General features: G+C 36.8%; 1 protein-coding gene across 1 annotated transcript in view; it reads right to left on the reverse strand.

Annotated features, from left to right (window-relative positions):
• The window catches only part of UNC13C (unc-13 homolog C), a 903686-nt gene that overhangs the window by 447280 nt on the left and 431222 nt on the right, over positions 1-25184 (reverse strand). The window contains exon 16 of the mRNA XM_007935152.2: positions 19129-19257. Coding sequence (XP_007933343.1) covers positions 19129-19257 — 129 coding nt within the window. The remainder of the gene's footprint in view (positions 1-19128; positions 19258-25184) is intronic.

Genomic DNA, 25184 nt, shown 5'->3' on the forward strand with positions numbered 1-25184 from the left:
AGTGTTCCCTCCCCTCTCCTCCCACTCCTGGCAACCAACAAAGAAAGTTTCCCTCCATATACAAACCTTTCCCTGACTCTCCACAACAACGAACTAATACTATATTTGTCCTTCTGTGATTGACTTATTTCACTCAACATAATGTCATCCAAGTTTATCCATATTATGTGGTATTTTCCAGACTCCACATTATTCTTTAGTGCTACACAGTATTCCAGTATGTGAATAGTACCATAGTTTGGTCATCCACTCTTCCGCTGATGGGCACATACTGTGTTTCCCTCTTTTTGCTACAGTAAATAGTGCTGCAATGAACATGGGTGTGCATATATCTGTTCTTATCCTGGCTCTCACCACTCCAGGATATATACCTAGTAATGGGATTGCTGGGTCAAATGGTATCTCCAATTCCAGCTTTCTAAGGAATCGCCATATTACTTTCCACAGTGGTTATATCACTTCACAGTCCCACCAACAGTGTATGAGTGTCCCAATCTCTCCATATCCCCACCAGCATTTGCTCATTGAACCTTGCCATCAGTGCTGGGGGGAGATGGTATCTCATTGTTATTTTGATTTACTTCTCTCTAATGGCTAAGATTGTGAGCAGCTCTTCATGTATTACCTGGCCACCTGAATATCCTCCTTGGTGAAGTGTCTATTCATGTCTTCTGCCCGTTTTTCAACTGGATTTTTAATTTCTTTGGTGTTGAGGCATTGGAGTTTTCTATAAATCTTACATATAAGTCCCTCACCAGATAATGTAATTATCGCCAAATATGAATTTGTTGCTGTCATTTTTGTTATGTGTTTTTTCATGGTGTCAATTTTGTTGTTCCGTATAATTTTCTATGCTCAGCTCATATTGTTTATGAAATTGTGTTATCACTTCTTTCATTGCTATTATTTTAGTATTTGCTGAATATTTATGCTGGTCCTTTTTTTTATTTTGACATGAAGGTTTATCATTTTCTTTGAGGTTACCCTGTGATTTACAGTTTTCTTCCCAAGTTTAGAACAGTCCGTTCTATCTTGTAGTTGTCTTGACATCCCTATCATCTAGAAGTTCTGTAACAACAAAGTTTTTTCCCTCTTTTTGGTTTGTAGTTGTCCTCATTTGTCAATTGAGGTCTCTGGTTCCCTGTTCACAATCTTGTAGGCTTATTTACTTTGGATACTTCCATAGCTAGGTTGGTTTCTGGGTTATATCATCATGTGTGTTAATGGTCAGTTGGTGTTGGCTGCTGTTGCTTCTCTGTCCAAAGGGCTCCCTTTAGCATGTTTTGTAAGGTTGGTCTGGTTTTAACAAATTCCCTTAATTTCTGCTTATCTGGAAATGTCCTAATTTCACCATCAGATTTGAGGAACAATTTTGCTGGGTACGTAATTCTTGGTTGGAAATTTTTCTCTTTCAGGGTTTTATATATACCATCCATTGCCTTCTTGCCTGCGTGGTTTCTGTTGAGAAATCCAAGCGTAGTCTTATTGCTTATCCCTTGTAGGTAACTTTTTGTTTTTCATGTGCTATTCTCATGATTCTTTGTCTTTGGTGAGTTTGATGATGATATGTCTGGGTGATTTTCTTTTGGGGTCTATCCTGTTTGGATGTTTGTTGGACTTCCTTAATGGATATATTCTCATCTTTCTTCATAATGGGAAAATTCTCTTCCAACAAAATCTTCGACAATTTTCTCTGTGGTTTTATTTGTCTCTTCCTGTTCTGGAATTGCAAGTACACGTAGGTTATTCCCTTTGATGGTATCCCACCTGAACCTTAGACTTTCTTCATTTTGTTTTCATCTCTTTTCTGATTTATCCCTTTCCAAAGTAGTGTTCAGGTATTTGCCTTCAATCTCCCTCATTCTGTCTTCCACTGATTCAATTCTGCTCCTTTGCCCATTCAATGTCTTAATCTATTTCTGAAAATTTAGTATTAATCTTCTGGATTTCTATGTGTAGATTTTGAATTTCTAATTTTTCATTTATTTTGTCATTTAGTTCTTGTATTGTCTTTCAAAATTGTCCTTGGGTTTTCTCTGTGTTTTCCTTGGTCTGTCTCTCAATTCAATGAAGATATCTAAATATAATCATTTTTGAATTCCTTATCAGGGAGTTCCAATGCTGCATCTTCCTCAGGGAAGTGTTTTGAGTCTGTATCCTGGTCCATTGTCTCTCTTGTTTTATTTTGCTTCTTTGTGTAAACTGTGATACTCTGGTGTCTCCAAGGCACTGTGATGTTTTGTGTTTATATTTAATTGGGGATTGTATGTTGAAATGATTTGCCCATAATTTTCATTTTCTTAATTTTACTTGTATGTCATCTACACAGCAGAGTACTGTGCTATGCTCCTCTATTCACTAGTTGACAGCACTTATACACTCAAGACCTGTCTCCTTTCCTGTTGTCAGCCTCTTATGTGTCTTGTATATCTGCTGACCTTGGCAAACAGAGCCTATTCTTAGGTCCCTGGAATCAGAATGAGAATGCTATTACTTTAAAATCCAAATTGGTTACCATTTATAAACATTCAGAACGGCTGGGCCCTTGGTCACTTCAAATATCCATAATGGCCATGCTTGTAAACATTCAAAATGGCTACACCCTTGGTCACTTTAAATATCCCAAATGGCCATCGCCAGTGAACATTCAAAATGGCTGTGCCATCAGTCACTTTAAATATCCAAAATGGCTGCTGCTGATAAACATTCAATATGGCTGTCACCTCAGTTACTTTAAAGGTCCAAAATGACTGCCGCTTATAAACATTCAAAATGGCTGCATCTTCTGTCACTCTAAATATCCAAAATGGCTGCCACATGTAAGCAATCAAAATGGCCATGCTCTCAAGACAACAGAAAGTCAACAGCTCAGATTGTCTCCCTCCTTGCTGTTTCCCTTCCTAGTCATAGGCCACCAGTGCAGTCATCCCTGCAGACCTTGGTGACCAGGGCTGATCTTTAGGTCAGTTCTCAGGAACACCACTTGGAAATATTCAGGCTGTTGGTCTCATCAGAGTAGCTGACAGTCCGCAGCTCTGACCATCTCTGTTCTGTTTTCATTGAGGTTTTTCCACTAGTTGGTGGCTAATCCACTTCTGTATAGTTCCGTTCGAAGCTCAGGGTTCCAGGATTATCTTTTGTATCTCTGTCAGTTGGTTTTTCTTTTCTTTGTTGAAGAGGATCTGTGTCACTTGTCTGCCTATTCTTCCATATGAAATAATGCAGTTTTGTATATGGAAAAGTATTTACCTTTATTGTCTTTGCATCTGTGCACATCTCTGTGTTCCTTTTTCCTTAGTGTCATCATGCTGGTCACCCACTTTTGATACATTGCCTTTCCTTTCACCCAAATTAATGTTTCTTACATAGCTAGCAATTTTTCCTCCTCTTTCCTCCCATCCCTGGTAACCAACAAAGAAAGTTTCCTTTTGTCTGTAAACCTTTCCTTGACTTTTATAATATTAGATAGATACAATATTTTTCCTTATGGGATTGACTTATTTCACTCAGCATAATGTCCTCTAAGTTTGTCCATGTTATAAGGTGTTTCATTGATTCTTCATTATTCTTTAAAGGTGCACAGAATTCTATTGTGGTGACTTAAAGTTTGTTTTTCTAAATATATGAGCTTCCTGAAGCCTTTTAATTTCTGCCATATCTTTTAATATTTATCCATGCACAAAAAATATATGGAAAGACATAATATGAAAAATTGACTATTTTTTAAAATCTTAGGTAATAATGTTAGAATACTATATGTATCTTTTTATCCTAAAGTTGAGATTACCACTTATTTTTATATTTAATATTTCATGGAAACAATTTACAGAAAGACCTGTTGTATACAGGAAGAAGACAAGAGTCTTTTTATAGTAGTCTAGTCTATATTGTAAGGAGCTCTAATATTGTAGTGGTTAAGGCATTTGGCTGCTAACCAAATCATCTGTGTTCCAATCCCTCTAGCTGCTCCACGGAACAAATATGTGGCAGTCTGTTTTCATAAAGGAGGTTGCTATGAATCAGAATTGACTCAATGGCAGTGAGTTTGGTTTTGAGTCTGTATTGTAGAATAGAATGTAGTGCAAGGAAAAACAATTATTAGTTACTTTGATTCTCCACTATAATTCATGTTGTTAAGTGCCTTCAAGTCAGTTCCAACTCATAGTGACCCTATGTACAAAAGAACAAAACACTGCCTGTCCCGTGCCATCCTCACAACTACTGCTGTATCTGAGCCCATTGTTGCAGCCACTCTGTCAATCCATCTTGTTGAGAATCTTTTTTTTTTTTTTCTGAATCTCTAATTTATCAAGCATGATGTCCTTCTCCAGGGACTAGTCCCCTCCTGGATAACATATCCAACATATGTGAAATGAAGTCTCACCATTCTCACTTCTAAGGAGCATTCTTGGTGTATTTCTTTCAAGAAATATTTGTTCATTCTTCTGGCAGTTTATATTCAGTATTCCTCACCAACACCATAATTCAAATGCATCAATTTTTCTTCACTCTTACTTACTCACTATCCAGCTTTCACATGCATATGAAGCAACTGAAAATATCATGGCCTTGGTCAGGCACACCTTAGTCCTTAATGCTTTTTAGCAGATTTGCCCAGTACAATACATTTGATTTTTTGATTGCTGCTTCCATGGGTGTTAATTGTGGATCCAAGTAAAATTAAATCTGTGACAACTTCAATATTCTCTTCATTTATTATGATATTGGTTATTGGTTCAGTTATGAGGATTTTTGTTTTGTGTTGTGATGTAATTCTTTGATGGTTAAGTTTGTGTGTCAACTTGGCTGGGCCTGGTTGAATGGCTAGGCAGCTGGTGGTAGTTATTCCCCATGATGAAACTAGCAATCAATCCATTGGGGGGACCTACCACAAGCAGCTGAGTAGCTGCTTTAGGGATGTGGTCTGCTTCCCGCTTATAAGAAACTGCATTGGGAATGGTCTCTAGCTTATGGTACACTCGAACCCTGCATGTAGCCATGTTGTTGTCCAGCAGCCTTCCATGCTCTGCTGACCTTGGGACTTTCAATGGACTTGAATTAATGGCCTGGCATGTGGTTTGGTAACATCAGGACTGTGTCATTTTATTTGTTGACCTTGGGCTTGTTAGCCTCAGCAGGCAGTAGTTGCCTAAGTGTAGAGATGACTCTTGCTTCAGTGGGCTTGGAGCAAGAGGCAGAGCTGCAGCTCAAGGATGAGGGGCTTTCATCCAGCCCCTAGAGCCCAGCACTTTGAACTTGGACTTCTAGCCTCCTGAACTGTAAGATAATAAACTTCTGTTTGTTCAAGCCATCCCATTTGTGGTATATTCTTGTCAGAGAAGCATACTAGGTAACCAAATCAAGTTCATACTGAGGGCTGTACTCTGATACATCACTAAGTGCTTCAAGTTCTCTTCTCTTTCAGCAAGTATATATGTCCATCCACCTGTTATAAGTTGTTAATGAGTCTTCCTCCAATCCTGATGCCATATTCTTCTTCCTATAGTCCAGCTTCTCATATTATTTGCTCAGCATACAGATTGAATAAATGTGGTAAAGGGATAAAACCTGATGCACACCTTTTCTGATTTTAAACCACTCAGTATCTCTTTGTTCTGTTCTAATGACTGTCTCCTGGTCTATGCACAGGTTCCCCATAGGCATAAGTAAGTGTCTGGGATTCCCACTCCTTACAATATTATCCATCACTGATACTCACCTTATTTCCCAAAGTTACAGGAAAACATTACTTTAAACATTAGTTTAATATTTCCATCATGCTGCACATAAAAATAAATTCCAGGTGACTCACAACTTTGAACATAAATTTTAAAAATTCTGAATCAAAATATAGGAGAAAACGTAAAATAGTCTCAAAGTAAAGAAACTCTCAACATTATATGAGTCCTAGACAATGTAAATTGATGTGTTTGACAATGTAAAAATTACCCAAACAGTCTACATGGAAAAAATGCCATAAATTAAATCTAAAGAAATGACAGATCAACAATATTTGTGGCCTTTATCAAGACAAGGAGACATTATCATTAATATGAGATTCTACAGATATGAATACCATATGCCAATAAAAAAATAACAAAGCTGTTATCAGACAATGAATTGACTTTTTAATATATGAAAGATATTTAAACTCATCCTAAAGTGAGAAATATAATTGTAATGCCTCAGCAATCATTATTTTTGAATCTACGAAACTAAGAAAAAAGTTTAAAAAGTTGTTTGTTGTTGAGATGTGGAGAACCAGGCACATTGCTTGAGGAATTGAAAATTAAAAAAACCTATTTAGAGGCTAATTAGCTAATATTTGTAAAAATTACAAGTCTATACAACTTTTTCCATAAGTTTCTCCTGGAATTTATCCAAAAGATATATTTGTGTAAGACGTTAAATGGGAGCTCTGGTGGCATAGCTCCTAAGGCACTTGACAGCTAACCAGAAGGCTGGAGATTCAAACTCATCAGCTGCTCTGTGGAAGGAAGAGAGGGCAATATACTGCCATGATGATTTACTGCCTTGGAAACCCAGTGGGGGTTTCTGTGAGTCAGAATCGACTCAACGGCAGTGGGTTTTGTAGTTTGGTGTATGTATGTATGTATGTATGTATGTGTGTCTATACACACATACATACACACACACAAACATGAAAACCAAAACCATGAGTTGATTCCTGTACATTACAGAGTAAACTGCTCCATAGGGTTTTCTTAGCTATACTCTCTACTGAAGCAGACCACCAGGCCTTTCTTCTGTGGTGCCACTGAGTGGGTTCAAACCTCCAACCTTTGGTTGGTAGTCAAGCACAAACAATCTGCATCACCCAGAAACGTCATATAGAGAGGTACATCTATATCTATACCATTCATTAACTATACAGATAGCCTATATACTTGTATATGAATGTATTATCTCTGACAAGATACATAGCAAAGTGATAATGTTATTTGCCTCCAGGTAGGGGAACTAAATATTAGGGAAAAGGATGACCTGGACTGTTTATACTGTAAACTTTTTATGCATCTTTTCAATTCTGTACTCAGTGAATGCATTACCCAAATGAAAACAAATAAAATTTGAATTAAAAGCAAAATGAATTGTTAATAAAAATTAATTCAGGAATGGTCAAACATGATGCTTCAGCTATGTGATCACAGAAATAATTTCATTTTCTTTTCATTTACAGTATTAGTTCTTGCCTCTGATAACTAAGGAACTGTTTCCCTATTTTTTTTATTCCAAGATATGTGTGATGCAGAATTTTGGGGTACTGATTTTTAAGTTTTCTTAATTAACAGTGGAATTGAGATTTTCTCTGAATAATGCCTATTTGGCTTATAAAACCTTGTCTTGTTCCCAGTTTTGAGAGGAACCTATGCCAAAAGCTAAGTCACCAAAGGAAGGAAAGGACAGTGAGGGACAGTTACAGTACCAGCAATCGTGACAGGGCTTCAGTGCCAAGTTTAATTCAGAGCACATTCCAGTTCTTCCCAATGCCTGGAAGATGCTTTGTGAGCAGATGGAGAGTAACAGCCATGCATTTCAAAGTAAGCCTGACAGGTCCAGCAAATTGTTTATCTTGTGTATCCTGTTCTTTGAGGAGTCCTGGTGGTACAGTGATAAAAGGTCTTGGCCCAAAGATCACAGGCTCGAACCTACCAGCCTGTCTGCAGGAAAATGATGTTGCAGTCTGCTTCTGTAAAGATTTACAACCTTTGAAACCCTGTGGGCCATTCTACTCTGTCCTATTGGTTCGCTATGAATTGGAATTGACTCCATAGCAGTGCATTTTTTTTTTTTTTTTAAATTTCTATTAGCCCTTCTTTATAAGGCTAATAGAATCTGTAAAACAGCACTGAACCAGAAATTGTTCTGTTTCAGGGCATAGTGCTGTAGCACAAACTCCTACCCCATCAGTGAATTTAGCACAAAAAACAAGTATTGAAGGAATAAAGGACAGGAAGACAGAAAGGTAACTCACAAACATTATCTCATTTAACCCTCACAACTTTTTTTTTTTTTTTTAAATGAATAGAGGCTTAAAGGAATTAAATAGCTCATCTAAGACCCAGCTGCTACCTAGATGAATCAAGGTGTATTTTGAAAACGTAATCTCTTCTTAGGATATCATTCCCCCAAACATACACCAAACCCACTGCTTTTGAGGCAATTCTGACTCATAGTAACTCCATGTGTGTCAGAGTACAACTGCTTCATATGAGATTTTTGGCTGTAACCTTTATGAAAGCAGTTTGCCAGGTCTTTCTTCTACAGAGCATCTAGTGGTTTTGAACTGCCAACCTTTAGGGGAGCAGTCCATCATAAACTGCTTGCACCATCCAGGTACAGAAAGCTATCTCCCACTGCCTGCCCAAAGAGAATAAGACTATTAACATAAGACAGGCAGGGCCACTTATTCTTCCCTAGAGTTTGGCGGTGTAGTGCCTAAGGCATTTGACTGCTAACCAGAAGCCTGGAGGTTCAAACCCACCAGCCACTCCTTGGAAGGAAGGTCGGACAATCTACTTCCGTAGTGATGTTGTTGTTGTTGTTATTTGCCATCGAGTTGGCCCCGACTCCTAGCGACCCCTCCTTGGGTTTCCGAGGCAGTTATCACTATGGAAGTAGGATTGCCCAACCTTCCTTCCGAGGAGTGGCTGGTGGGTTTGAACCGCCAGCCTCCTGTTTAGCAGTCAAGTGCCTTAGGCACTATGCTACCACCTCGGAAACCAAAGGATGGGTTGCTGTGAGTCAGATCTGACTCGATGGCAAACACAACAAGAAACAACAGAGTTTCTAAGAACTATTATCAGAATTGAAAAGAACTGCCCTAGCTCCCTCACCCTGGCCCAGACACAACTAGTTTTTCCAATAAGTTGATATTCTCCTCCCATGTTTTCTAAAGGATTGCATTGTTTTTGAGGCATTGGACTGAATAAGGCAATGTATGTAACTAAAAAGGAGAGCCAGGACAGAGCCCTGCAGATGCCAACATTTGAAGCTCTGTTAAAGGAGAGAATTCAGCAAAAAGTTTAGCAGGAAGCAGCCAGCAAGGTAGGAAGAAAACTGGTGGAAATGGACATTATACACTTAGAAAATGAAGTGTTTCAAAAAGGATGGAGTGGTCCACAAATGCAAACATTTGCTGCTTAGAGATTGAGTAATGAAAGGCTACAGAATTCACCATTAGTTTAGGAAAGATTTAGATAACTGGTGACATAGGTAAAATAGTTTCAGTGGAGACTAGTAACTGAAGCCAACACCAAAGTAGGTCTACATTACTTCTTTTGCTGAGATGGAAAATATAACTGATTACCACACTGTGATTTTCAGTGATAGTAACATAATAGTTTTTGTTATTATTATTTTTGTGCTTTGGGTCAAAGTTTACAGAGCAAAATAGTTTTCCATTCAATAATTTATAGTTTTTCTTTTTGTGTGTTTTGTTTCACGACTTTAGCTGCAATCACCTCAATGTAACAACCCTGTTCCAACTTCCTCCCCCTGTGTTCCAGTCAGTCTTTTTTTTTTTTTTTTTTCCCCTCTGCTCTTCCCTGCCTTCTGAGCTTTGTTTTTTGGGCAAATGCTGTCGTTCTGGTCTCAAATGTTGATTTTTCTGAGAAGTATGTTCCTCATAGGTATTATTGCTCACTTTATAGGTTTGTCTATTGTTTGTCTGAAAGGTGATCCCAGGGCTGGTTTCTTACTGTTTTGTTTCCTAACATCTCCCTGGTCTTTTTGAAAATATCTCTAGAATCAATACCTCAGGGAAATGTCCTGTCTTAATAAATAAACAGAAACCATGTAATTATAAGCTGTAATCTTCCTCATATTCTCAGCTACCATGAATCTTCCTATTATATATTCTAATAGCACACTGTATCTTCTCTTCCTGGCACACAGCACTATTTTAGTTATGTTGTTGTTGTCATTGTCATGTGCCGTCAAGTTGGACCTGACTCATAGTGACCCCTCCTTGGGTTTCCAAGATGGTATCACTATGGAAGCAGATTGCCCAACCTTCCTTCTGAGAGGTGGTTGGTGGGTTTGAGCCGCCAGCCTTTTTATTAGCAGTCAAGTGCCTTAGGCACTATGATACCAGAGCTCCATTTTAGTTATAGGCTTAATTATTTCTTTATCTCTGTCTCTGTGCCTAGACTGTAAGTCCCATGATGATGGAGACCATGTTTGCCTTGTATACTGCTTTACCCCTTATCCTTACACTGTCCAGCACATACAAGTACTCAACAAATGTTAATTATTGTACATCTGTGAATAATTGAATCAGTTTTAAATCTTCTCTCCGAAATAAGACAGCGAGCTCAGAATCCATCTTCTTGTATGATTTTAAATATCACTCTTATCCCATGTTATGTAGGGAAGAGTACAATAAAAAAAAAAAAAAAAGACATATAGAGTATTTTTCACTAGATGAAATTCTAAAAGCACTAAGGTAAGATACAGAAACTTAATATTTAATACGATATTTTAAAGAATGCTAAGAAAAGTGAATCATCTATGGAGAGCAATGTATCATATCTGAGGGAATAAAATGAAGGAAGGAAATTGAGAAAGGGATCAATTCATGTCTTTGTGACATTCCACTATCCTTTAACTTGCTCGGGAGACAGAACGAGAATTGGTTTACTGGACTGTTACAATCTCTTCTGCCTTTGTTTACCATCCATTATAGAATATAGAAATCATACGCAGATAGTGGTTAACCTACATATGTATTCTAGAAGTTAGTACAACTGATAGCTTGTTTTATTTTGTTTTGTGCTTTCTATTTGACACTGTTCTTTAGAGGTGAGAGGTTTTACTTTTTTTGGTGGGTGTGTATATATAACAGTATTCACCTCTGTTGCCTTTAACTCTCATTTAAGAGTTTTAAAAGTAAGTTACTACTGAATATCAGATTCTTTCAATGAAAGATTATGTCTAATTAACACATTAAGTCCCATTTATTAAAGTGATATCATTTTATTTACATGAGTTTGCTGTTGGTATATGCCTATCTCTAATGTGTGTGTGTGTGTATATACATGGGGGGGGGGCTAGGTAGCACAGTGGTAAGTGCCCAGCTGCTAACTGAAAATTTGACAGTTCAAACCCACCTGCTGCTCTGTAGGAGAAAGATGTGGCAATTTCCGTGAAATCACTGAATGAACAATGCTATTTAAACTTGAATTCTATATTCAGTACGTTTTTCTCTTTTAGTTAGTTATATTTCTGTAGTGCTTTCTAATTTACTAGGTGCTTTCAAACATATCTCTTTCTGATATTAGGACCTACTAGCTCTAAAGTGCCAAAGAAAAGTATCATGGAACCCATTTTCAAGATGAGAAAACTGTGGCTATGGGTTAATTTCTTTGATCATTCTAATTAGTAAGTACAACCACAAATTGAAACAAAAGTCTTGTGGTTTTAATTTCCATGAATTACAAACAACAATCTCAACTATTACATCTGATACTTCTGAAGTGTCTTTATATTGAGGTGCTATACCACATATTAAGAATTCATTGATGAGCAAGAGAAACAAGATTCCTACTCCAGTGTGACTAAAAATCTGTTTCACCATATTGTCTTGGTATTATTTTACGGATGGATCAGTAATGCCACTGATAACATACATTTTTTTTTCCTTTTAAAAAGAAATTAGATTAAATATTCTTTAAAATTTTTGGAAGATGGCAAACAGAAGCCTAAGCCATGGAAAATGACTCAGACTTTTAGCTGAAAATAGTCCATAAGCAGATTCCTTCCACACTATAGCTCTTTCCACACAGCTTATTTTCAGTGGAAGTTATTTCATTTCCTTTTTCTCTAGATAAAAAAGAAAAAAACAAACTCACTGCCATCGAGTTGGATCCAATTTATAGCGACCCCTCCTTGTGTTTCCAAGGTGTATTGCTATGGAAGTAGATTGCCCAACCTTCCTTCCAAGGAGTGGCTGGTGGTTTTGAAGTCAAGGCAATGACTTAAAATTCTATTTAATACTTACCTAGTATCAAATATTACTTGTGGAAATTATTCAAATACAGATTCCTTAGAATCTCTTTACATGATATAGCTTATTTTGGTGGGTATGAAGTTGGGTTAAGAATCTGTGTTTTAATTGTCTCTCCAGGTGACTTTTCTTAGTAGGGAAGTATGGAAATCACTAGACTTAAACAATTATAGGAAAATGTATGCTTCTCTCTCCTTATATTTACTGAATATCTCAAAACAATTGGAGTAATTAATTTGATTAAAACATCCCACCTGATTAAAGTTATTTTTTAAAAAAATAAATTCAAGAGACAGTGGTTTCCCAGGTAAATACAAAAGCCACAGTGCTCTGACCAAATAAAACTTTCGAAAGTAATATGACTCCAGGTGTAAGTCAATGAAACACCGTATGTTCCAAACAACTTCTAGCAGTTTCTTTGCCACAGTGTACATTTACCCAAAATCCTCAAATTTAATATAATCAAAGTAATCATTTTTTCTATTTAGAATTGGTGCTTTGGGTTTTAAGAAGTCTCTCTTATCCTGCACCACAAAGTTATTCTCTTATACTGTCTTTATCCTTCACATTTGGCTCTTTAATCCTTTTCAGTTCACATTGTATACAGTGCTAGGAAAAATCCAGTCTTTTTCTTCCTCTCTATATGGTGAGTCAATTTTCCTAACACTAATACTTAAACAGTCTGTTCCTTTCCCTAATAATGTGTGGTGTCACCATTTATAGTATAAATAAAAAACCAAACTCACTGCCATTGAGTAGGTTCCAGCTCACAGAGACCTCCATTGGGTTTCCAAGGTCATAAATCTTTACAGAAGAAAACTGCCTCATCTGCCTCCCATGAAGCAGCTGGTGGCTTTGAACAGCTGACCTTCTGGTTAGCAGCCAAATGCTTACCCACTATGCCACTAGAGCACCCCATTTCTGGTATAGAGAATTGCTATTGTTCTTATATTTGTTGAACAAAATTAAGTTTTATGTAAACCAGTATCTTGTTTGTAGATTCTATTTTCCTACGTATATTATACTTTCATCTGCATATTTTAAGTTATTTTTCTTTCCCCCTCTAATCTGCATTCTCTTATTTCTTTCAGTGTTAGGTTAGTTAGCAAAATATTTAAAGTTCACTATATCTACATCGTTAGGCAAAAAAGTTGTATTAATTTATTGATGGCTTCCCTTCGTCTATCTCTGCACAAACAAGCTTCAGACATGCAGTTGAGGAGGAGGTAGAAATCAGTGGACAGAAGTTTTCATTCGTCTTTACAATAAGTTATTTTCACTGATTGGTTCCCATGGAGCTGAGTTGTGTGACACTAGTTTAGTATCATTCTTTTTTTTTTTTTTCTTTTATCTTTCTCCACAACACAAATAAAGCTGTCTTTACATAATTTTTAGTAAAATTATATAACCCAGCTCAGTGACAGTTACTGTTAAGATCATCTAACTAATTTCCCTTGCTGCTATTGTATGCTGCTAAAGCAATCTTCAGATGACTAATTTTCTTCTCATAAAGAGATCTTCCAAGAAAGAGTAAGTAGAAATATTTTTAAGTCTCTTTGTAATGTTTATTTTTTCATTTTAAAATAATGTATCTTTTGCTCCCTGAGATATGCCCAGCACCAACACTAGCTCCTGGCATACAACACTGCTTGATATGTATTTGCTGAGTTAGTATCTACTCTAGTTTATAGACTGGTCTCTCCTATGTCTCTGTACAAGAAGCCAATCACCTCTGTTTATATTTGAGTTGCCAAATTTGAGTTCTTTGGTGTGCTAAAGAACAATCATGGAGCCAGGTGATTCTGCCAACGTAAATATGCTTCATGAAAGTGTGGAAACCACACTTCTATCATGTTCTTTAAATTGCAAAATTTTGACTTTTCTCTCAAATCTATTTTCCTCTTTAATTCCAAGCATTTATCTATATATGTTCATCAAATTCTCATAGGAGAATATATACTTCCACATTTAAATGATCACAATTGTACCATGTCTAACGATCCTGAAATTATTAATTTTTGATTCCAGATATACCATCTAGAGACCTAAGAAAAAGTGGACATAGTATGAACACTAGAAATATGTCCTGAGACAGCAAAAGGTTAAGCAACTCATCTAAGTCCACACAACTAATAAGCAGAAGAAGCAGGATCTGACCTCAGTGATTTTGACATCAGAGATCATATTCTTGACTACAGATATGAAGTAAAAATAGTCAAAGGAGATTATAAATAAGTAATTATGATAGTTCTGTTTCTGCAAAATATGTATTATTTTCATTTATTACTTTTCTTACCAATTCTACTCTGTGTCAGGCACAATACTGAGCACTGGCAGGATACTTATAGCCCAGAAGAGTAGATTAAATGCATGTACATAATTAATTCAGAATGATAAGTGCAGTGATGATGCCATATCAGCATATTTGGGAAACAGTAAATAGAAGCACATAATCTAGCTAGGAGAGGTCAGAAAAAGCTTTTTTGGAAAAAAATCTAAAAAAAATACTCAGCTAAACTGGAGTTCACTGTGAGAAGGAATGCTGAGAGGTGAAACCACTCCAACTAAACACAGATAATGCAGGCAAAACATCATGAGGTTTAGGATCATAAAACAACAACAATCATAAAATGCAAAGTAAAGGGTGACTGGACATGAGGGTGAAATAAGGAAAGATAGTCAGGGCTCAGACCTTGAAGAGCCTTTGGATAATGGAAGAAAGTTTGCCTTTGGGTAATGGAAGAAAGTTTGGTCTTCTTCCCATGAGTAAAAGAGGGGTACTGAGGGTTATAAATAGCAAAGTCATATAAACATGGATGTATTTTAAATATATCAAGTAGCAGATTCAAAATGGATTTGAAGGTCTATTAGTTAAAATAGAGCAGGTTTTGCTGTGGTAACAAACTGCCAAACTGTAATAAATTACTGCAAGAATGATATTTCTTAAGCATCAACCATCTTGGCAAATATGCCACCTGGAATATGTGTCCTTCAAGGTTACTGCTGCAGAAGATGAGATAGCTGGAGGATACTGTAGAACGCTTTTAGGGTCAGAACGAAAAGTTGCTTTTATCAATTCCTTCCTTATCTCACTGGCCACAACCTAGCCATCTTGCCCACTATAAATTCAATAGGACATTAGGTGAGTCTTGAAAGTGTAAGAGGTCAATTCTTTCATTCTTATCCAAAATAGGTCAAATACAGCACTGAATTGCGTGTGAAAATCATTAGTGATCCATTTATTCAATTCAGTCAACAAGTGTGTTTTGAGTGTCTACCATGTTCCAGCCTTGGAAACTCTGTGGGGCAGTTCTACTCTGTCCTAAAATGTTGCTATGAGTCACAATCAACAGAATGGCAATGGGCACTGTTATAACTACTTTGGATATAGCATTGTTTATGTCACTTTCCTGTGAGCATTGTTTATGTTACTTCACTGGCTCCTCACTCACTCCCAGTGAGGGTGGCATGTACAAAAGGGGAAAGGGTAGAGGAAAGAGGATGCAAAGTAAAGCGTAGGTTGGATCTTGTAGGGTCTTGTAGGCCCCTTTAAGGCTTTTGAATTATATTCTGACTAAAATGAAGATCCTGTAAAGCATCCAGTACAAAGGAGTGATGTGATATGATTTACTTTTCAAAAGGATCATTCTGGCTGTTCTGTTGAGAATAGACACAAAAGGAGAGACTGAAAGCACGGAAATCTATTAAGAGGTTATGCAGTAATCCGTGTGAGCAATGATAATGGTTTGGACTAGAGTGAACACACAAAGTTGGTGAAACTGCTCAGATTCTGAATATAATTTCCAAGATAAAGTATTCTATTTTGAAAGCAAATTTATTAAAATTTGATGACATGTCAGATGTATGGTATGAGAAAAAAGCTTTTACCTGATTGCCCAGGAGGATGGAGCTGCAATCAACTGAGTAAAGAGGAGGCTTAATCTTTCAAACTATTCCCACATAGCTCCAGAAGGACTGTATGGAATATTCAGCCCAAATCTAACCCACTGCAATCAAGCCAATTCTGACTCATAGCGACTACTGTAGGGACCCCTTTATGGAAGCAGATGCCGATTATACCTTTCTCCCATGGAGCAGCTGGTGGGTTTGAACTGCCAACCTTTTGATTAGCAGCCCAATGCCTTAACCATGGCACCAGCAAAGCTCCTCCACAGATTATTTCCATCAATTGCTAACAGACTAGTTTTCTTTTTAGGTAGATGTTCCTGAAGATTTATATGAAAAATCTTGTCAATGTGGAGAAAGTTTGGAGCTGAACTATAAATCTAAGAACTTTTTTTTTCCCTGAACATTGCTATTATTTAAAATTCTAGGGAACCACCTGTTGGACCTGAATAATTTAGAAAACTACTACTCCAAGGGGGAGCTCTGGTAGCGCAGTGCCTAAGGCACTTGACTGCTAACCAGAAGGCTGGCGGTTCAAACCCACCAGCCACTCCTCGGAAGGAAGGTTGAGCAATCTACTTCTGTAGTGATACTGCCTCAGAAACCCAAGGCGGGGGTCGCTATGAGTCAGGGCTGACTCGATGGCACATAACACCACTACCACCACTACTCCATGGTATTAGTCTCCTAAATAGTCCATAGTATTAGTCTTCTAAATGATTCAGATCCAATAGGTGGTTCCCTAGAATTTTAAATAACAATGCTTACAAAAAAACTATTTTTTCTTATATTTAGAGTTCAGCTCCAAATGTTCCTCACGTTGAGATGATTTTTTTCATATAAAATATCCAGAAATATCTACCTAAAAAAGAAAACTAGTCTGTTAGAAATTTATATAAATACGCACCCCGCCCCCCTTTTGGTGTTTTTTTTTTTTGAAAGCCAAGTCAGCAATATTTAGCTATATTAGATTTATTCTGAAGTAACATATTTCATTTGTTTTTCATTAGGGACATTTGTGGAAACTGCCCACAAGGCTATTTTACAGAAATAGAACCATTTATATATTTTATATTAGAAAGACAGCAAATAAGGCACTTCACTTTGCTTTGGTGGTTTGATTCATTTCCTGGATGTGAGTTAGTAGACCAGGAGGTCACATTTAAGCTGGCTTTTGATGAAGGAGTAGGTATCTAATCAGCAGAACGTCAGGGAACAACTTTCTGGGTACATAGATCAGTATATATAAACACATGGAAGTGGGACAGAGGATGGCATATTCATGTAAGATAACAGTAGGTAAGGCCTATGAGAAGCAACCAGTTAGGGACTGGAGTTGGAAAGAGTAAGAAATTGAGGCTATTCAAGTCTGGTAAGATTGATTATGGAAGATATAAATGAGTAACTTATATGGTACAATAAGGAGTTTGAATTTTATTTCCTTTTTAAGTAAAATAATTACAATAATATTGAAAATGTAGAAGAGCTTTGTGGGAGGAGAATAGAGAACAAAGAATAGACAAAGGGAAGCTATTAATAAGTCATGCATTGAGAGTACAGTGAGGGCTAATGTAATCCTCAGAAATCACAGAAGACCAAGTTTCTAAGCTGCAACATATCTAACAGGGTTGATAAAATAATGATAATAATAATCATTTGGTTATATATTCCTTTGCTTTTATAATGAAAAACTAGAAAAAAATTTGGATTTATTTTTCTCTCCTATTAGGCTAAGAAATAAATGGCCCTAAGGACATGTAATACTATTTGAAATGTAGTTGAAAAGAGTCAGACTTCTTACTCTCCTTCATCCATTGTTTGCTTTCTAGAATCTGCTCTACTCAAGTAACCAAGAAGTTTCACACGCAATTTCACAGTTGCCAAACATAGTGGTGCGACTGAATTCTTCAAGGAAGATGCTATGGAATTCATATGTTGTTTCTGTTGTTATGTGTCATCGAGTTGGAACTGACTCATAGCGACCACTCCTTGGGTTTCTGAGGCAGTATCACTACAGAAGTAGATTGCCCAACCTCCAACCTTCCTTCTGAGGAGTGGCTGGTGGGTTTGAACTACAAGCCTTCTGGTTAACAGTCAAGTGCCTTAGGCACTATGGTACTAGAGCTCCTAGGAATACACACACACACACATATACATATTCATACACACATGTACATACACATATACATATGCATACATACATATATATACACACACACATATATATGTGTATGTATATGTACATATATATGTTTATATCCCCAAACATTCCATTTTATAAAATAGCAATATATAAATTATAGTATGTATTAGAAAACTTCAATACAACAAAAGATACATCATTAAAAAGAAGGAAGCAATGCATGAAATCCACATAACCATCAAAGGATTATTATCCAGAATATATTTTAGAATTTTATACAGATTACTAGGAAAAGGACAAACAGGCCAACAGAAAAATGAATGAAAGATTAAAGTCAATACACAGAAAATAAAACTCAAATCTAAGTTGTACATATAAAAAGATATACATATTTGCAAATATCAGAATGGAATTCATCTCTGAGGAAGCACGGAGGGAGAGAAACGGAAGGACAAGGCAAAATGTTAGAACATTTAATGTCTTAAACAATAAAGAAAAGAAGTGAATATAGCTAAATGTTAACATTTGCTTATTTCAGTGGTGAGTACACAGATGCTTGATTTACTTTCTGCACTTCTTTTGTATTTTTGCAATATTTCATAGTAATAAAATAAAATGACAATTTTACCATCCTGTTGAACTAAAATTTCCCCAACTATCACTTTCATGAGGTAAAATAACAAGAGAAGAAGCATCAGTTTGGGGAAGAACATAAGATGAGGAGTTAGAATCTTACATTCTATTCCAAAATATACTACTTACCCACTGTGTGACCTTGAGCAAATCCCTAAATTCTTCTAAAACTGATTCTGCAATGGAAAAACTTGAGCAACAATAATATCTACCTTTATTACATAAAGATATTACAAAAGTGAATTATTCCATGGATATGTAAGTGATGTGCAAATATTAAAAAAGGTATGGAAATTCTAGAATTCGTGGTTAATATGAAATCAAATGAACATATCCTCTCTTACTGTCACTCTACACTCATTGAAAAAGGCATTAGACAAAGAAAAGTAGAGATCATAAAAGACACATCTTTTCTTACCGGGTCTATCAGCTGGAAATAAAGTTCATGGCAATTGTCAAAAATGTACTTGTATGTAGAATCCAGACAAGCTCTGACACAGTCCTTCACCACCATGCTGGCCTTTGGGGGGCTTTGTAGCTCCAAAACCTGTCAGACAAATTATTTTCTTAAATTTAAAACAGAACATTTTAATCCAGTATAAACAACTCAAACAATACTCAAAAATGCTTTCAGTGGATTTGTGTGTGTGTGTATGTGTAGAGTAAATGTAGTCTTACAGAAATGTTTTAAATGTGAAAATACTCATTTTAGCTTTTTTATATGACATCTTATTGAAAATAATCATGGTTTTAAATATTCAAATGAAACACTTCCAGTGATCAATCATAGAATAATTCATTTGTTTGTTCAATTCCATCTTTTAACAAATATGTATTTATCACCCACTATACTCCAGGCGCTCTGGTAGCATAGTGCCTAAGGCACTTGGCTGCTAACCAGAGGGCTGGTGGCTCAAACCCACCAACCACTCTTCGGAAGGAAGGTTGGGCAATCTACTTCTGTAGTGATACTGCCTCGGAAACTCAAGGAAGGGTCGCTATGAGTCAGGTCTGACTTGACGGCCGATAATAACAACAACATCATACATCAGGCAATAGTGAAACTTCAATGAACAAAAGAAACAAGAACATTCTTCCTGATCGAGGTCAAATTCTAGTGGATAATACAGATAAACAAAATTAAACAGGCAAGATATATTAGATGATGCATGCTGAAAAAAATAAGGCAGAGAAATGGAATAGGAAGTGTTTAAGTAGAAATAACACAAGGATAAACAGATGAAGTCTGAGAAAAAATGAATGATGAAAGGAGGAAAATCATTTACAGACCCTTGTAAAAATCTTAGGGAGCTCTGGTAGAGTAGTATGTAAGGCATTTGACTGCTAACCAGAAGTCTGGCAGTTCAAACCCATCAGCCACTCCTCGGAATGAAGGTTGGGCAATCTACTTCCATGCTGATACTGCCCTGGACACCCAAGGAGGGGTTGCTATGAGTCAGATCCAACTTGACAGCAGTGTGTTTAAGAATCTTAGCTTTTAGTATGGGGGGAAGAAAATGAAAATAAAAATTATCTAACTTACCCATCTTTTAAAAATATTCACTTAAGCTGTTTTAAGAGGGGCAATAGAAAAAGTAGAAAAGTAAATTGTGAAATTAACACAATAACTCAGAAGAGAAGCTATTTACACAAAGGAGTAGGATTAGAAGTGTTTAGAAGAAATCAGACTCTAGCTAAGTTTAGAAGGAACCACTACCAGAATTTACTGATCAATTGCATGATTGCTATGAGAGAAAAAGAAGAGTTGGGATGACCTCAAAGTTTTAGCCTGAGCAAATGATACAATAAAGATGGCCTCATTTAGATGAACAATGATATCAAGATATCAAGAACATAGTTTGGACAGTTTAAGACAGAGATTGCTATAAGACATACAAGTGCAGATTAAAAAAAAAATTGGATAAATGAGTCTGGAGTTTAGTAGACATATCTTGGTCAGGGATATAAATTTCCAAACCATCAGCTTATAGGAACACTTAAAGTTTGAGGATATTCGTTGGAAAGTATAGGTAAAGAAGGGAAGGAGTCAACAAACTCTGATTCACAATAAGCAGCCAATCAGGCAAGAGAAAAAAACCAAGAAGGGTGTTCTGAAAATCTAAAGAAGGTTTCTGTGAAGACATGATCAAATATTGCTGAACACTTAGTAAGACAAGGACTAACAACTGACTACTATATTTGCAAAGTGATGGCCACTGGTGACTTGGACAAGACCATTTTTGGTGAAGTAAATGTGTCATGGGATACATGTCTGGAATAGGTTTAAAAGATAAAGGTAGATTAGATCACTCAATACTATTAAAATGTTGATTCTGCCCAGAATGATCTATAGATTTGATGCAATCCCAATCAAAATCCCAGAAAAAATAAAATCCCCTAAATAATGGTGAAAAAGTAACAAGTTGGAGAATTAATACAACCTGATTTTAAGATTTACAGTATAACTAATGTAACCAAGACAGTGTAGTATTTGTGAAAGTACAGACAATGGACTGGTATGGAGTCCAGAAATAGATCCACACAAATGTAGCTAAGTGATTTTTATTTTAAAATAGTGCAACAGCAATTCAATTGAGAAAGAATAAATTATATGAATTATTATATGTATGCTGTCAAGTCAATTTTTACTCATAGTGACTCCATGTGACAGAGTAGACTGTCTCCCCCTCCGCGCCCCATCCCCAAGGTTTCCTAGGCTGTAATCTTTACAGGAGCAGGTCTTCTCTTCTGGGGAGTAGCTGGTGGTTTTGAATACCTAACCTTTCAGTTAGCAGGCAGGTGCTTTAACCATTGTGCCACTAGAGTTCCTTAGCAATTTCATACCAAGTATTTATCCAGAGAAAATGAAAATTTACGTTTACACAAAAATCCTGTACACAAACATTTACAGCCATTTTTTTTTGTAATAGTCTCAAATTGGAAAGAATCCAAATGTCTGTCAACTAGTGAACAGATAAACCATCTGCAGTACATCCATAATAAAGACATATGACTCAGCAATAAAAAGAAATAGGCTATTGATATACACAACAATATGATGAGTCTACAACACATTATGCTTCATACTGTGTAATTTCTTTTATTTGGCAATCTGGAAAAGGCAAAACCACAACCATTGCCATAGGATGGGGCAGTTATTGACTACAAAGGGGCAGCACAAGAGAATTCTGGAAGCTGTCAATCTGCTCTGAATTTTCATTGTGGTGGCATTTATACAACTAAATTTTTGTTGAGCTCATAAAACTATGTAACAGAGAGTCAATTTTACCATTTGTAATGAGATTTTTTTTTAAAGAAGGCAATGGAAGCAGGAAATTTACTCGAAAAATAATGGGAATAAAGAAACTGGAAAGAAAGTAATCAACTATTTCTAGGAGCTTTGCTAAATAAAAGGAAAAAAAGAAATGGTGTAGGAACTAAAGAAGAAAGTGGGGTCAGGAAGTATTTTTAAGACAGGAAGAATAGTTTGGTGACAGGAAAGACAGAGAGGGGAACATTGATGATTCAGTGAGGAGGGGAGGATTGCTGAGCTGATGGTTCAATAGGCAAGAGGAGATGGAATTATTTGCACAGGTGGCAGAAATGGCCTTTTCTAAGCAAACAGTCCATCATCAGTAACACAGAAGAACAAAGAGTATATGGACACATGCAGATTAACAAGAGAAATATGGAAGCTGTGTAGCTATATTAAGTGAGAGGCAGGAGCCTGTAAGTGGGAGTCTGAGGATATTCCTCTGCTTCCATTTTTTCAACAAAATAGGAAATGAGATCATCAGCTGGGAATGAGGATGGGAGGTGGAATTCAAAGTCTGAGGAGACTGTTTTCTCAGCATTACAAAACTTGCTACTGAGGATTGGCAAACACATAGCACATATGCTGGCATTCCAAACTCTCAATGTCATTTCCTCACCCCTCAGTGTCTATGGCAAACATCATTTGTCTGTGCAAGTATACCCTCCCGCTGGGCCTTGACTGAGTCCTCACTATCATTCTCTATACACCGGAATACGTCAGAACTGACAAAGAAAACAAAACTCATTGCCACTCCTTCCATCTATCCTAGTCACCCAATATTACCCTTATTTTAAAACAAATGGACTTTAGAGTTCCAGTAAGATGATGGAATAGGCAGAAAGACTGCATAGACCCTCCTCAACAAAGAAAAGGGGAGGCAATTAACACAGACACAGAAGATAATCCTGGATCCTTGAGCTTTGAAGGGAAGGATATAGAAGTGGACTAAACTCCAACTAGCAGAAGAATTTGCATAAAAACACCAAAAAAGGAAACATATGGAACTGCGGTCTGGCAGCGATCCTGATGGGACAGACAGCTTGGATATTGCCAAGTGGTGGTAGGATCTAAGAATTAATTTAAAAGTCAGCCCAGCTAGCCAGGGACTACATGGAGAACTGCTCTGGTGGCTGGGGAATAAAAGGGGAAGCAGCGAAGAGGAAAGCGGGCTGAGCTGTGGACTTTTGCCTGTCTAGAGGGCTCAGCCATTTTGAATGTTTACAAATGGTTTGACCATTTTGGATATTTAAAATGACAGTGTTCTCCCAGATTTCAGGGACTTAAAACAGGCTCTACTTGCCGGGAATCACAAGAACATCCCGGAAAGGTGTGGCATTCCCCTTGTTACTCTTATATCCCACACCATCTTGCTGAACAGAGGTGCAGCCATCCCTCATTCCAACCCACTTTCTAGGCCGGCAGGAATTCCACCCGTCTCTGTGCATGGACGGAGGCTGAGTACCCTGCCCCGCCCTGCCCCAATATTTTTTTAGGTTTGTTTGCTTTTGTCTGTTTAAAAATTACTGCTATCATTATTTTTGTCCTTTTTATTATTGTTCTTTATTCTTCGCTTCCCAAGTTATAGATTTCAGCTTTTTTTCTTTTTCCTGTTCCTGGTTCCGATTTATTTATTTTTTTCTTTCTTGTGGTTAACCTCACTCCTTGTTTTTCTTTTTGTGTTTTTCCCATTTTTTGCTTCATTATTCTCCTTCTGTATCTTTTTTCTCTTATTGATCTCTCTCCAGATATTACAGGGCTTTTTTTTCCCCCTTTTTTGTTTTTTTTGGTTACTGGTACTGTGTGATTACATGGTGTGTTTTCTGTCCATTTACTTTTACTTTTTTTATGGATATCCAATTGTTATTTTTGTCTAAGTGAATGTAATACTGCAACAGTATTCATATGACATAACTACACACACCTCCTGCAGCTTCACTAACTGAGAGCCAACACTTCCTTCTCCACTAACAGGCCAACTATAAACCACCACCAAAAAAAGCCTGACTCACCCTTAGCTGCTCTTCATAAACAGTTAACAGAGATCTACATACAACAACGTCACAATGTCTTGGAGACAACAGACCATCACAGTCAACACAAAGAAGAGAAAGGGTAGAAACAAAGGAGCAGGATACAGACCCAGAACACATCCCTGAGGAAGAAGCAGCATTGGAACTCTCTGATAAGGAATTCAAAAGACTTGTACTTAGGTGTCTTCAAAGGATTGAGAGACAGATCAAGGAAAACACAGACAAATCCCTAGAAAAATTTTGGAAGAAAATACAAGAACAAAATGACAATGTGAATGAAATATAAGAAATGATTCAAAATCTACAAATAGAAATCCAGAAGATTAATATTAAATTGTCAGAAATAGATAACACATTGAAAGGCAAAGGAATAGACTTGATGTAATGAAAGACAGAATTAATGAGATTGAAGACAAATATCTGAATATTTCTTTGGAAAAGGATCAAACAGAAAACATATCAAAACAAATTGAAGAAAGCCTAAGGTTCATGTGCGATACCACCAAAAGGAATAACTTATGTGTCATTGGAATTCCAGAACAGAAAGAGAAAAATAGAACCACTGAGAAAATTGTTCAAGATTTGTTAGAGGAGAACTTCCTGATATGATGAAAGATGAGGATATATCCATTCAGGAAGTCCAATGAATCCCAAACAGGACAGACCCTAAAAGAAAATCACCAAGACATATCATCATCAAACTCATCAAAACCAAAGAAAAGAAAGAATCCTGAAAGCACCACAGGAAAAACAAAAAGTTGCTTACAATGGACAACCAGTAAGAATAAGCTCTGATTTCTCAGGAGAAACCATGCAAGCGAGAAGGCAATGGGATGGTATATATAAAACCATGAAAGAGAAAAATTTTCAACCAAGAATTATATACTCAGCAAAATTGTCCCTCAAATATGATGGTGAAATTAGGAGATTTCTAGATGAGCAGAAACTAAGGTAATTTGTTAAAACCAGACCAACCTTACAAGAGATATTAAAGGGGAGAGGCGGGGCAAGATGGTGGACTAGGCAGAAGGATTGCATAGACCCTCTTCAACAAAGGAAAGGGAAACCAATTAACACAGACACAGAAGATAATCTTGGACCCCTGAGCCTTGAAGGAAAGGATGCAGA

The sequence above is a fragment of the Orycteropus afer genome, unplaced genomic scaffold (assembly GCF_000298275.1).
Source record: "Orycteropus afer afer isolate SDZICR_OR568_19922 unplaced genomic scaffold, OryAfe1.0 scaffold00026, whole genome shotgun sequence".
NCBI lineage: Eukaryota > Metazoa > Chordata > Mammalia > Tubulidentata > Orycteropodidae > Orycteropus > Orycteropus afer.